General features: G+C 42.6%; 1 protein-coding gene across 1 annotated transcript in view; it reads left to right on the forward strand.

Moving 5' to 3' along the window:
* The window catches only part of GRK7 (G protein-coupled receptor kinase 7), a 69,446-nt gene extending 54,140 nt beyond the window's left edge, over positions 1–15,306 (forward strand). Inside the window, exon 4 of the mRNA XM_084847208.1 lies at positions 13,535–15,306. Coding sequence (XP_084703334.1) covers positions 13,535–13,859 — 325 coding nt within the window. The 3' untranslated portion in view covers positions 13,860–15,306. The remainder of the gene's footprint in view (positions 1–13,534) is intronic.
* Positions 15,307–15,358: the final 52 nt, after the last annotated feature.

Here is a 15,358-nt window from a genome sequence, read left to right on the forward strand (position 1 = left end):
CATCCCATTCAGCAGGGTCTCCTGACTCTCTGTGTAGCATTTTCAGAGAGCTGGAGAGGCTGCCTTGGGAGTGAGGGGGTGGAGGAATCCATTTCCACCAATACTGTTGCTCACACTTAAATCTGGATCCAACCCTAAATAAATAATAAGCTGGAAAATAGAAAACATGCAGTGAAATATGAAAATACAAGCTACAGCAAAAGGTCAAGAGTGGCAATGAATAAACTATAACCAGATCTTTAAAGACAGAAAAAGCACAAGATCAGGGAGCTGGAATAACAAACTCATAAAAAGCCTGAAGGAAAAGGATGGCTGCCTTTACCATTCATCTGAATGAGAAGGCCAAACACGCCTCCAAAGGGAAAGCGTTCCAAAGTAAAAAGAACAACCTACCCAGAAAATACTGTGTTTTGTATCTTTGCACCTTTCTGTTTGTGTTTTATAACCTGTTTTTCAACCCCACCTTATATTTTACATGGGGAAACCGTTGTTCCAATTCCTCAATAAGTCTGCAAAAGAGCAAAGGAGTGCTTAATGCCTCCCAGTTCTTGATCCTGTACCATCCTGCTCCACCGTGCCGAATGTTATATTAACCTCTGAGGGATCCGAGAATTGCCTCACAACTATTATTTGTGCAGATGTTTTTCATGCTGCTGTTGATATTCTCAAATCTGCTGTTTTAGCATTCTTTGCTAGTTGTGATACTTCTGTAAGATTACAGAGAGGCTTCCACTCCCTGCCTCAGCCCCCTCTGCCATGTAGCAATAAAATGGTTATCTGAGCACTTCATCACACGGAGCTTTTATCCTGCGATTGAGATTGCTCCTTCACGGACGTTTGCAGGCTCTTTACATGATGCAGTGACCCTGCTGTGACCCTCCTGCACTAAATGCCCTTTGTTCCGTTTTTAAATAGATTGCAGATAATGAGCTATTAAATTACCCCGGTTGTGTTATGCTTCAGTTTCATCTGTGAAAAGACTTAAAGCAGCAAGAAGAGGAGCGAAATCAATGAAAGATAATGGAAGGCTCAGAAATGGGAGGGGGAGCATGTAAATGGAGTCAGTGGTGATCCTGCATTTAAAATGGAAGCAGAAAGCCCCGTTTTAAATGCAGGATTTTAGTAGGGATGTACGAAAGTCACTTACCTTTCCGCGGATTATATTGATGGGGGGGGGGAGGCGTTCTGTCTCTCCCCCCGGAATCCTTGACGGGGGGGAGAGGCGATCCGTTCCTCCCCCCTGGAATCCTCCACGGCCGGCTGTGCTCCGCGGCAGCTCCGCAGCGCAGCCGGCCAGGCCCAGCCAGGCCAGAGCCGTCCGAAGCCAGATTTCCGGCCGCAGAGGGCTCGGGGGGGGGGGGATCACGTATGCAAATGGTGGTGGCTACGGCCGCCGCCATTTGCGTTCCTTATTTTTGGCTGTCTTAGTCTACATAAATATTTACGTAGACTATGACGGCGAAAATAAAGGGGAACGCAAATAGCGTAGCGGGCGCTATTTGCGTCCCTTTTTGATTCACCGTTTTAACCTACGTAAATATTTACACAGGCTAAAACGGCAAATCAAAAAGGGATGCAAATAGCGCCCGCTACACTATTTGCGTTCCCCTTTATTTTCGCCGTCATAGTCTACGTAAATATTTATGTAGAGTAAGACGGCCAAAAATAAGGTTTTTTGTTTTAAACTCAGCCATGATAGGCTACGTAAATCTTTACGTAGCCTATCACGCCTTTTTTTTTTAACCCAGCCATGATAGGCTACGTAAATCTTTACGTAGCCTATCACGTCGGGGTTTTTTTTTTTTTTTTACAAGACTGCAAATGGTGGCAGCGGCAGCAGCCGGTTGGAAGACCAGCCGCTGCTGCCGCCGCAGCCACCGCCCGGAAGATCCGCCCCAGGTAAGTCTCGTCCCGGGGGGGATCCGCGGGGGGGCGGGGGGTGGCAGGCCGTTCTGCCACGGAGTTCGGGGGGCCGAATGCACTGGCATTCGGCCTCACCGAGATCCGTGGTGGAATTCTCTGACATCCCTAGATTTTAGACTGGTGTAGAAATGCCTTGAGTGTCTCAAAAGCGAATGGGTGGAGCTACAGAGACAGAATAACGCACAAAGAATTGCAGGCATAAAAACACAAAGAAAATATATTAATCCAAAGCATAGATCTCTAGTCTTCTCTTATCTACTTTAGGAAGTACCTGGAAGTATTGGTTGGATCCTGACTTAGTCATACTTTAAGCAGACCCACTGAAATCAATGGAACTTAATTTAGTCATTATTATGTTCCATTTATTTCAGTGGATCTGCTTTTAAATATGATTAAGTCTGGATCCAACCCATTTGAAATGTACATATTAGAATCTATAAATGGCATGTTTGTCTGCCTATCTTCTTCTGCTTCTTTTACAATTGCCACAACATATAAAGTTGTTAGCTTTCTCCCTGCTCTTAATATTTCTATCTATAGTGTACTGGAGGTAGCAGAAAGCTTGTCTATGCTAGACATATTGTTCAAGAACAGCTCATTGCTACATAAAGATTAGCTAAAGATTCTGCTAAGGTCGTTGAGACCTTAGGTTATCTGTTTAAGTACCTGTTGCATAAGTTAAAGCTTCTCATAGGCAGCTTTACTTTGCACACCTGACCCTTTAAAAATGTTCTGTTTGTGATCAAGAACCAGCATCAAAAGAGCCAGGGTCACAAGGGATTAACTATTTCAGCTCCTTGGTCCAACCCATGTGTTTTTCTTATAACTATTTTTTGCGCCCTCATGGTTTTTGTATAACTATCTGTTTTACTATTGCCATGCAAAGAGAAATAGCTCTTGAAGCAGAGATAACAGGAAAACATCTAGACAAGTCAATTTTCCTTTCTCCCTTCTAGGAAAGAAGTGGACATGACACATGTAGAAAATGGAAACTAGTGTTAATAGGTTCATCCAAAAAGAACTTAGTTTATTTGTTTTACAATATTTATATATTAATTTACAAAGCGGTTTACAATATAAAAACACAATACAACAACTAAGAACAACCACTTAGAGGTATTTTTAAATATGTTCAGCGGTATATAAATCTATTACGGATATAAATAAAAAACAAGAAAAACAAGAAAATAAACTAAAATTAAATCATTCAGCAACAGTTTATCAAAGGCTAGATGAAACAGTTAAGTATTTGTCAGTTACAGGTAAGAGCCAGTTTTGAGGCCCCAACACACCTCCCAAGGGAGAGCATTCTGCATTGTTGGGGCCGCTGTTGAGAAGGCCCCGGTCCCAACATATACCAATCTAGCACCACTAAAAAATTGGGTGGGGGCCCCACTCTCATACAGAAAGGGATGTTCCCGGAAATAAATTTGACTCAAAGTAGTTGCCCATGAAACAATAAGAAAATACATATTAGGTGTTATTGTTGTTTCATCAGTGTAAATGACACTGTACAGAGTGACATAAGCAAAAGCACCCTGTACCAAGGGAGTTGGAACCTAAATTTTAACAGAAGGGGAGACAACAGCAAGAGAGGAAAAATGACAGAGGTAATGGCTAACAGGGGAAGAATACAGTGACACATACTTCAGCTTAGCGGCCTTTTACCTGCCACTTTACCAAGGCTTTTTGCTTCTAGATTCTTTGTGGGATTAAGATTGGCTCCTTTACACATGTTTTTTTCCAGGGGTTTCTTTCTCGGTCTTTCTATATGTTCCACTATACAAGCACTAGGTGGTGCTGTGGTGTAGCAGAACTGCACAAATACACTAGGGTTTCATGCCACCATTCACAACTAGACTAGACTTTCCTCGTTAGAAAAAAGGCCTGCTAAAATGGTTGCAAAGGATGGGAGAGGTCCTGAGGATGATAACGTCGTGTAAAGCACCCGCAAACTTCCATGACTAAGGAATCACTAAAAAGGTAAAGGTGTCCCCAACCAGTCGTGTCCGACTCTAGGGTGCGGTGCTCATCCCCATTTCTAAGCTGAAGAGCCAGCGCTGTCCGAAGACGCTTCCGTGGTCATGTGGCCGGCATGACTGAACACCGAGGTGCACGGAACGCTGCTACCCTTCCCGCCAAGGCGGTGCCTATTTATCTACTTGCAATTTCTTGCTTTCGAACTGCTAGGTTGGCAGAAGCTGGGACTGAAGACGGGAGCTCACTCCGTCACGCAGCACTCGGGTCTCAAACTGCTGACCTGCCAACCTTCCAGTCTGCAGTTCAGCGTCTTAACCACTAAGCCACCGCGGTCCTAGTGCACAATAAATGCCTCATGTAGAAAGATTCTGTAGAGGTGAGGAAGAAAACTAAGCCAAAGGCTTGCGGGGGGGGGGGGGGAAGGTTTTTACATATAGAGCAAGGAATCTAAGATTAAGGGCACAAACCTATGCATGTTTAGACAGAAACAAGTCCTACAACTCCCAGCATGCCCCAACCAGCATGACTGGCTGGGGCATGCTGGGACCTGTAGGACTTTTTCTGTCTAAACATGAATAGGATTGCACCCTAAGATGAATGAACATATTAAATGAAAATATTGATCTAGTAGGCAAACCAAAATGGCAAACATCTAGTAGGCATACCAGAATGGCCTATTTGTTTACTCAGGCTTTTGACTGAATTTCTCTCTTCTTTTCTTTTGCTGCATTGTGTAAATTGTTATTTATCTGTTACTGTTCTCCCCTGATTGTGTGTGTGTGTGTATTTGTCAATGCTGTCTTATTTTAGTGTGCTTTATTGCTTGTATCCCACTTTGGGATTATTTTATAATGAAAAGCGGGTAAGAAAATTCTTAAATAAATAAATAAAATAATCATTATTGTAATAAATGCCATATAACAAACATTGTATTAACTGTCTACAAAATTGTATAGGAGTTACAGAGTAGGTCTTATCTTGGCAGAAACTATACAAATAAATAAGAACGTTAATAGGAACCATCTAATGTCAAAAGCAATAAAAACAGCAGTAAAAGCGACACCTGCTAGAATATCTTGATTAGATATTGGCCATTGGCCATCCTCTGGCTGGGAATTATGGGAGTTGCAATCCAACACATCTGTAGGACACTCCAACACATCTGTAGGACACCAGGCTGGGGAAAGTTGTGTTGCTGGGAAGCTAGAACATGAATACCTACCTATCTGTCAGGATTTTAATGCTTTTACCTAACATGTCCTCAAATATTAGTCCATCAGAATCTATAAATTATTCTATTTGTCCATTTTTCTATTGGAGTCTTCTATTCGCAGCTATGCTGTTGTAGGCTCCCTTTAAAGTCCTGTTCTTTAATAGACAGCCTGCAAGTCACATAAGGCCCGGTGTACATCTCATCCAATTTCACACTGAACCAGCTGGCACCTAATGACAATTCCTAGGTTGTTTAACCCTTCCCCCACGCTCAGCGGGAGGGAGGGAGCCGAACCAAGAACTTTGGGTTGCTTAGTGGTTAAACAACCCAGGAATTGTTGTTATGTTGGAACGCGGGTCACTATCTCTTGGATTTTATTCTTGTACTTCCCTTGCACATTTCTTTGCTGCTCCCCAGTGGCTGCAGGGGGCCGAGTTCTGTGTGACATTTTGCGTTTGGTATTAAATAGGGCTGCTAGAACCCAAGAAGGGCTGGCTGATCTTAGGCTGCCTTCTCCAACCTGGTGCCTTCCAGTTGTTTTGGGCTACAACTCCCAGCATTCTTGAACATTGACCATGCCAGCTGGGCCCGATGGGAGTTGAAGACCAAAACATCTGGAGGGCACCAGGTTAGGGAAGGCTGGCCTTAGGCATTCAGAGAGAGTATAGTATAATGCCGTGGTGGCCCTAGGCAGCATAGCCAATGATGTGGGGTGACTCGCCAATGGTACAGCAAGTCAACTGTCGAGATTAGGCTTGGGATCACTCGGTTAAAATCTGTGCTCGGCCAAGGAGCTCTCTACGTGGCCTTGGGCAAGTCACTCTCCTTCAGCCTAACCTACCTCATAGGGTTGTTGTGAGGGTGCTCAGCCAAGGAGCTCTCTACGTGGCCTTGGGCAAGTCACTCTCCTTCAGCCTAACCTACCTCATAGGGTTGTTGTGAGGGTAAAAATAGGATAACATCATATGTACCATTTTGAGCACTTTATATTACAGGAGGTGCATGTACAAATGTGAGAAATGCATTATGCTGGATATCATACTTCTGCTGCTAAACTGGAGCATCTCATGGCGAATGGGATATGGCATATTAGACTACTCACAAGTTAAAGGTTGGATCCAGAGAACGTTAGTCACGCTTTAGTCCTATTTTTAGTCATTACATTAATGGGGATAAGGGCGCAATTCTGGCTGGCTAGGGAATCCTGGGAGTTGTAGGACTTTTTTCTGCCTAAATATACATTAGACATGTTTAGTGTGACTAAGTGTGACTAACTTCCACTTGATCCAAGAAGCCACACTTTCAGGAAGGTTCCAGTAGATGGTACTCCCATAACGTCATTCTTCTAAAATGATAACAGAAGGAAATGTGAAAATACTGTGGCAGGGGTAGAGAGAAGAGAGAGACAAAAATATTTTTGGATCCCTTTTTAAAATGAGCTAATGTGCATCAATATTCATGTTTACTGGATAGAGGCATGAATAAGTTTGCTTATTAATCTGGTCAGTTGTAACAGCCAAGTTCCATGAAAAAGAAAAGGGATTCAGAGGGAGAAAGGAAAGGGATTGGGGGTGGGGGGAGCAAAACTCAGGTACCAGTTCTTAGTTTCAAAGTTCTTATAGGTGTTCTTTCTGACAGAGAAGGGAAAAACAAGCTCCCTGAAGCTGTTCCTTCTCTGGTCAATGTATGGGGCCTAGGCTGGTCTTCCCACTGCTGTGATGTTTACTCTGGGAGGCAGGGGCTTTCTTCACACTGAGCTTTTAACCTGTCATTGAGATTGCTCCTTCATAGACGTTTGTGGGCTCTGGGCTCTTTACATGATGCCGTGATCATTCAAGGCATCTCCTGCACTAAATGCCCTTTGTTCTGTTTTTAAATAGATTGCAGATAATGCAAATTACCCCGTTGCGTTCCACTTCGGTTTCCTCTGTGAAAAGAGTAAAAGCAGCAAGAAGAGGAGCGAAATCAATGAAAGATAATGCAAGGCTCAGATACGGGGATTCAGAGAGGAAAAGAGGAGGGGGGAAAGGAAGCAAATGAAAAAGGGAGTCATTGTGATCCTGCATTTAAAACGGAAGCAGAAAGCCCCATTTTAAATGCAGGATTTTAGGCTGGTGTAGAGATGCCCAGGGGTTGCAGCCTCCCACTATGCCTTGGTTCTCAGGGAAGTTGTATCTCATGGAAGACTAGGTGGTATCCTGATCATGAACTCTGTTTATGTAAATGTGTCTGTGAATTCTCAAGCAGGCTTAAACCGCATCAACAGAGCTTCATCAGTGACACTCAAGTCTCACAGTCAATATTTTTTTAAAAAAACTATGGCCATACTCCTATACTGTTTGCAACTTATAAGGACTCCGTGGCCTCTGCTGACTTTTGTACATTCATGAAAAGGCCTGGAGGTGGTGCTAAAATGTCACGAAACAGGGAGTAGGCGATGGCTATTCAGTTTTATTCAAAATTTTATTCCCTACCACAGCCTGCTGGCACTGAACTCAGAGGGAAGCAGCAAATAGGAGTTGAGTGGGGTGTCCAAACTAGAGGGTCTGTGAAGTATGTATGGCACAAGCAATTAAAGGAGCTAGCCCTACACTTGCATCAGATCTGAGCATTGATGCTTTTATCACATGGACAGAAACCTGTGACTGAAATTTGTACTCTTTCTTACTTTAACCTTATTTTACAGAATTGTGGCCAGATAAAATAATGTTCTTTAACATTAGTGTAGCACTGCATGCTTTGGGGTGTATTGTGTAATGTTTGATCTGTCTTTAAATAATAAAGGATTGTTTTTGTGGAAATGCAGATGGCGAAAACCCTGAAAGCCGAGGCAATTCTACTCCCTTCCACTTGTTCTGAGAGAATTTCATGCATCTCTGACTGAAGTCCAAGTTACAGCCCGTGCATCAAGGGAGGCAAGGACGAAAAGTTTTGTTTTCTTCCTAGTTTCTCCAGACATTAGTGATCATGTTTCCTGCCAACTAGAAATAGTGTCTGTGGAATAGCTCACACATTTTCTGGTCTCTCGTTTTATTCCTGGCCTGTGGCTACATCTCTGAGGTTGTATGCATGCTCCGCAACATTTCCCAGATTAAAACAGAGACACATTTGTAACAACACTAAAGATCACTGCCTGAGCAACACCCCCCTCCCCCACCACACACACACCACACAACACCCTGGGCTGGCATCAAGGATAGGCATGGTTGGGCGCCTGCCAAGGGCCAACACCCAAGCAGGGGACACCTGACAAGAGCCCCCTAGAGTTGCTCCTCCTCTTCACCACTGCAACCTGCTTGTTCACCTGTCTCTTGCTTTGGCCTAGACAATGGTGGTGGTGAGAAGGAGGAGCAGGAATGCCATTTCCTACTTGCTCACTGGCTCTCTGCCTCTCAAGCAAGCAATGAGAAAGAGGATGAGGTGCTACCACAACTGGTGATGATGGTGGTAAGAAGGTAGACTCACAGATGAGGGGCCACCGAGGGTGTCTTGCCCACAGTGTCTTGCCTTCAAAAACCTGGAAACAGCACTGATTACACCAGTGTTCCCCAGGCTTGTGTCCTGCAGGTTGGCCATGGTCAAACTGGCTGGTAATGATGGGAGCTACAGTCCAGCAGACCTGGAGGGCACCAGGTTGGGGAAGACTGCCCAGTCTTCTCTTCTATTGTATGCTGGGTTCATTAACACTGCAGCTGCCTATCCTCCAGTGTTTGTTCATTGGTAAAAAAAAAATCTTAGAAAAATATAGCCTCACAATATACCATCAAGTTCAAGATTTTATTTTAATTTTTTATTTATTAAATTTATTAATCGCCCATCGGGCTGGTCACCCAGCCACTCTGGGTGATGTACAGCATATAATAAAACAGTTTAAAACAATAAAATTCTACAATAAAAGCATTTTCTAAAATACCCTAACCCACCCCAAATGCCTGCCTGAACAACCACGTTTTTAATGCACAGCAGAAGCTCATTAAAGAGGGGGCATGGCGGAGTTCCCTAGGGAGGGAGTTCCACAGAGTGGGGGCCACCACAGAAAAGGCCCTCTCCCTCGTCCCCACCAGTCTAGCTGTCCTGGCTGATGGGACAGAGAGAAGGCCATCCGAGGATGACCTTGTTAAGTGGCCTGTCTGGTGTTGCTGGAGGCGCTCCTTAAGATAGGCTGGGGCAGAACCATATAGGGTTTTAAAGGTAAAAACCAACAGCTTGAATTTGGCCCAGAAAACAACTGGTAGCCAGTGCAGCTCCTTCAGCACTGGAGTGATGTGATCTCGCCAGCAGCGGCCTTTAATCAGGCGAGCTGCCGCATTCTGTACCAGCTGCAGCTTCCGAACCATCTTCAAGGGTAACCCCACGTAGAGCGCATTACAGTAGTCTAAACGAGAGGAGACCAGGGCATGTACTACTGATGGGAGCAGATGGTCGGGAAGGAAGGGACGCAGCCGCCGTATCAGATGGAGTTGGTACAGCACTGTCCGGCTCAGAGCTGACACTTGAGCCTCCATGGACAGCTGGGAGTCCAAAATGACCCCCAGGCTGTGGACCTGGTCTTTCAAGGGTAGCCGTACCCCATTCAACACCAGGTCAGCATCCCCCAGCTTCCTCTTGTCTCCCACCAAAAGTACCTCGGTCTTGTCAGGGTTCAGCTTCAGCTTATTCCTCCCCATCCAGCCACTCACCATCTCCAGACATTTGGACAGGGATTCTATGGCCTACCTTGGTGAAGATTTGAACGAGAGGTAGAGCTGCGTGTCATCCGCATATTGATGACACTGCACCCCAAACCTCCTGATGATAGCCCCCAGCGGCTTCACATAGATGTTAAATAGCATCAGGGAGAGGATGGAACCCTGTGTCACCCCACAAATGAGTGGCCACGGGTCCGAAACCTCCTCTCCCAGTGCTACCCTCTGGTACCTGCCGGAGAGGAAGGACCGGAACCACCGCAATATGGTGTCTCCAATGCCCAACCCCTCCAGGTGGTCCAGGAGGATACCGTGGTCAACGGTATCAAAAGCCGCTGAGAGGTCGAGGAGAACAAGGAAGGAGCATTCACCCCTATCCAGATATACCACAACATCAACGAAGTGTGAAATGGTAGTGCCCAATCTACACAGGGAATTTACTGTGATGCTACTGCATCTCACATACAGGCATAACACATGATGTTACCCCCAGTCTATTCAGTTCTGTGTTCTCTTGCCATAAGAACTGCATTTTTGCAAAGTGCTTTTGTGATGGAGTTTCCACTTACTGCAACTTCCCTGCGTTTTGGGTCTCCGTGTGTCCTAAACTTGTAGTGCTATCCAGGAGGAGGAGGAGTGGCTTCAGTGCTGCGAGGAGAAACAGAAAGCTGCGCCAATGAAGGGTGGACCCAACAGCAATGGGAAGAGTTAACCCTTCCTGTCGGCTTCACCCTCTACTGTCCAATATTGGGTTGTTCTTGTTGTTTTAATCGTGTTTGTTAATACATTCCTGCAGAGATATGAATCTCTGAATAACACAAACATACACTTCTTCTGGCTTCTCTCATGATCCTGTTCAGTGAAGTGCAATGAAGCTTATTTGTTTGTTTGTTTATTTTTAAAACATTTCTTAGCTGTCTTTCAGGGCAGAAGCCCTTCCAAGGTGGCTCACAGCAATAAAATACATAAAAACAGTTAAAATATTAAAAGCAATAAAAACATAAACACAATAGTGATAAAAGCCACAATAAAAGCCGAGAATAAAACTAACAAATTACTCCTGAGAAAGTCAGCACATTGCTTTTGGGATGACTTAAAAAAAAAAACCTCCACTCCTTCGCATCACCACATCTGTGCATAAGCTTGATGAATGTAAAAAGGGAAAAAAGAAGGAAACTTGTTGATATCCTGAGAGGGTGAGAAATCTTTCCAAGCCTTCCTTGATTCTCTCCTTTGTCCTTTTTATTTCTTTGCCTCAAGGAACAACTAGCTGAAAATGCACTGATATACATGTCTACTCAGAAGTAAATCACATTCTCGTCCAAGAGGCTTACTCCTGCGAAAGTCAGAATGTTGCTTTTGGGATGACTTAAAAAAAAAACTCCACTCCTTCACATCATCACACCTGCAAATAAGCTTAATGAATGTAAAAAACAAAAGGAAGGAAGGAAGGAAGGAAGGAAACCTGTCGATGTCCGGAGACTTCATCTACATAGCCAAATTAATGCGGTTTAAGATTATGTTTGCCTCACAAAAACAAGATTTATATCTAATCTACACTGCTTGAATCGGCTATGTGTGCCATGGGAGGAGTAGATGCAAATGAAAGAAAATGCATTTTTAAGCTGCATCTACAACGGAAGACACCTCCATGTATTATTATTATTTATTTGATTTTTTAGCCGCCCATCTGACCAGCTACCCAGCCATTCTAGGTGGCGTACAGTACTAATAACAAATTTACATAATCAATTGAGCAACAACAAAAAATAGATTGGGCTCAGGCTGTACTCTGCATTAATGCCTGAGTGTGACCAAAAACAGGAAACCTATGACCCCAAAAAGAGGAGAGAAGAGTATACCGATTTGCATAAAAGTTTATATACACTAATTTATATCTATAGACACAAATTTAGAAATAATTAATTTAAATAGAAACACAATACATCTCACCATAGTTGGGAAGATGATGATGAGGTGACCTTTGTGCCTGCTCAGTCTGCTGTCCGGGTTCTTGCTAACTGAAGATGGGCAACTTCAAGGCCTCTGCAGCTCTCCCTTATGGTTCTTTGCCATTAAACTGGAGTTGTTGCCATTAAACTGTCCAATCCGACAGTCCATCAAACAGAAGTCTTCCCTTTGTAAAGTAGGGCTTATGGCCACTCTAATTCATGTACATGCAGTTGTATTCATTATTATTATTATTATTATTATTATTATTATTATTATTATTATTATTGCATTTATATCCCGCCTTTATTCCTCTTGCAAGGAACCCAAGGCGGCTTACATTATCCTCCTCCTCTCCATTTTATCCTCACAACAACAACCCTGTGAGGTAGGTTGGGCTGAGAGTGTGTGACTAGCCCAAAGTCACCCAGTGAGCTTCCATGGCCGAGTGGGGACTAGAACCCGGATCTCTCAGCTCCCAGTCCAACGCTCTTGCCACTACACTACACTGGCTCATGCATACCAGATACACGATACATCCACCACCATCCCACTCAGAAAGGTCATGTCCAGAGACCCTGAACGGGGAGCTGGACCCTGAAGAATGACAGCTCTAGCCACTCGTGTTAACAACATTTTCACAGGGCACCCCCAAAAGGCAAAAACAGGGACAATTCTACTGCTGAATATTATTATGGGTCTCTCTTACAGTCTGCTAATCATGAGAAAGCCTTATATGGCATAATGTCTCCTCAACTATTCAAATGAAAGACAGGCAGTCCTAGACATTGTCGGTGACCAGGGAATGATCTGACAGTGTCTAATGTATTTCTGCCTTTAAACTTGGTGAATGTCCCTGTATGGGAGTACTTGGGAACCCTCTGTGAACTGCTATTCTAAGCTCTATAGAGAAAGGGCAGGACAGAACCGAAAGAATGATATTTAAAATATACATAGACACCATTTGCTCCTCATATTTTGCATTAGAAATACTTTTAGATTCTGCTGCTTTCAGAGTTTTTATATGTTTAATATATTTTATTGTATTCTGATCTTGACTATTATAACCCTCCTAGCAATTGTTTGAAGAGTGGGGTAAGAATTTCTATAATACATAGATAGTTCCTAGTGATGGTCACCAGAATCTTTATTAATATTACAGGAAATTTTACACTGGGTTAAATAGTGCAGCATACTATTTTACTGTTAAATACTGAGTTTACTGTTAAGACTGATGTTGATGCTTAGATTTCCAAAACATGGCTGATTAAAACAAATGGGCAGTATCCTATGGTCCCCATGTGCCAGCAGGAGCTACCACTTGCACAACAGGGATTTAATGCTTCATAAAGTAAACCAAAATGAGTGGAAACACTAATTTCTAGAATAGGGCAGGTCAGCAGAGCTCACAGACGGGAACTGCGCTGAACTGTCTCGATCTAGAAACTAGCATTTCTGCTCATTTCAGGGCTGCTTTATGAAGAGCTAAATCCCCGTTGCACCAGCAGCTGCTCCTGCTGGTACAACGCAATCAGTGGGAGGGGCCTACTTCCAAATAAACATGCTTTGGGTGGATTTTTTAGTCTGAGTAAAACCGTGTCCATAACGTAGAAGACTGTCTCTAGTTCTTAGAAAACCAAAGAAGAAATCAAATTAACATGTCTTTGTGCACTTCTCTTTGATCTCACCACTGAATTTACCTAAGATCTGTGCATGTTTGAATTTAAATTTGTAATTCAGAACTAGCTTTCTCTTGCATGACAGTCTGTTATTCTTATTACAGGACTAATGATGATGATCCCAGGAAACATGCTTTCTTCAAGTCGATAAACTTCCATCGGCTGGAGGCAGGCCTTATAGATCCTCCCTTTGTGCCAGACCCATCTGTTGTCTATGCCAAAGATGTTGCAGACATTGATGACTTCTCTGAAGTTCGGGGAATTGAATTTGATGACAAAGACAAGAAATTCTTCAAGAAATTTGCAACCGGTGCTGTCCCAATACCCTGGCAGGAAGAAGTTATTGAAACAGGACTCTTTCAAGAACTGAATAATCCCAACAGAGTAATTGGAGGCGAGTCCAAATCTGGAGTTTGTTTGTTGTTATAGATATGCCATCAGGAACATAAAAGGTGGGAATGCACCATTGAATCTTCCATGATTTCAAAGACTCAAAGATTATTAGCACAAACTCAGTGACATTGTAAAAGCAAGCTGAATAAACTGGTCTCTTTGGTGTTGGTATTGTATTGGAACTTTTGCAACAAAGTATCGGGATTCTTTTATGACAGTGAGAATATTTAACAGTCCACAATGGTTTCTCAGTAATACATGCAAAACAATATCAGCTAGTTGGATTTAAAATTACCTCGCTTTAGACTGCCACTACTTTGTTAGGGTTCCGTAGTAATACATCCACGTTTTTTGTAAAAAAAAAACCAAACCCAAACACCACTGAAATGAGGAGTGACATAGTCTATATTGATTTAAGTTAAGTAGGAAACTCAGAATATTTATATAGGCTAATCCGTGTAGATTATGTTACTCCATATATTAAGCATTACTGTAATTGTCAACAGATTTTTTGCTACTGATTTCAACTTCCTATCAGATTTCCTGATAGTATCTTTTCATTTTGATGAAAGCTGTAGTTTAAATTAAACTACAAATGAATCACACCAGTTTGTAACTGGCCTTAAAGAAGTTAAATAATACCAATGCAATAGAAATGTTTATTCAGCCAGCAATGGAATTAATACAAATTATCAAACATTTTAACAAGTGCTTTTAATGTTGGAAATAATGTACATACCTTTGTATAGCTTAAATGTGTACTTCTACTGGTTCTTGAACAAAGCTTTATAAATGTCTCATTTCGGGAATCTTTGTTGTTGATATTCTGTTGATATTTTAAAACTAGTTTGCTTAAGTTGGCAAATATGTGCTATAAATGTAGAGTTATTGGGGACTCTTCAACAGTAGAAAACTATCACTTTCAGAAAGCAAATGTTTGATGTTGCGTTTCCACGATCAAGTCCTTGGAGGTCATTTGAGATATGGTTTGCTCAACCTTCCCTCCCTAAATTCTCCGATGAAATTATTATTTGTATTCAGCAGCCCCTAAAGAGTTAGACATATTTTAAAGCAAAGATGTTGTTGAACAGAGGAGGAAGTTTATGGCTGGAGAAAATGCAGAGCCATACCTTTATTAATGTGATGTAAAGAGGAGCTTCTAAACAGATGCCACCAAGTACTCTCCAATATATTTCAAGATTTTAACTTCCTTACATACAGATTGCTTTGCTTTTGTAATGCATGCTTACTGAGATGTTTCCAATTCAGTACAAGAGCCTCTTCTCAGGTAAAAATAAAATAAAAACTTTGTGCAATGTACAATCTTGAACCCCAGTCCTCCCCAATTAGCATATCTATGAATTTGCCATTTAGTACTGTGAGTCTTAATTCTGATCACATTCTGAATTTCATACAATGAAAAGAACAAAGTTAATTGCAGATATAGATTGGGTCAGAAGTTTTATATAAAGAGTGTAAATTTAAAAAGAGCTGTGTCTCCTCTGTTTATAAATTGTTGTTGTTGTTGTTCAGTC

Source organism: Heloderma suspectum, chromosome 3 (assembly GCF_057233095.1).
Source record: "Heloderma suspectum isolate Gila_16-S chromosome 3, 16-S_ref, whole genome shotgun sequence".
In the NCBI taxonomy this organism is placed as follows: Eukaryota; Metazoa; Chordata; class Lepidosauria; order Squamata; family Helodermatidae; genus Heloderma; species Heloderma suspectum.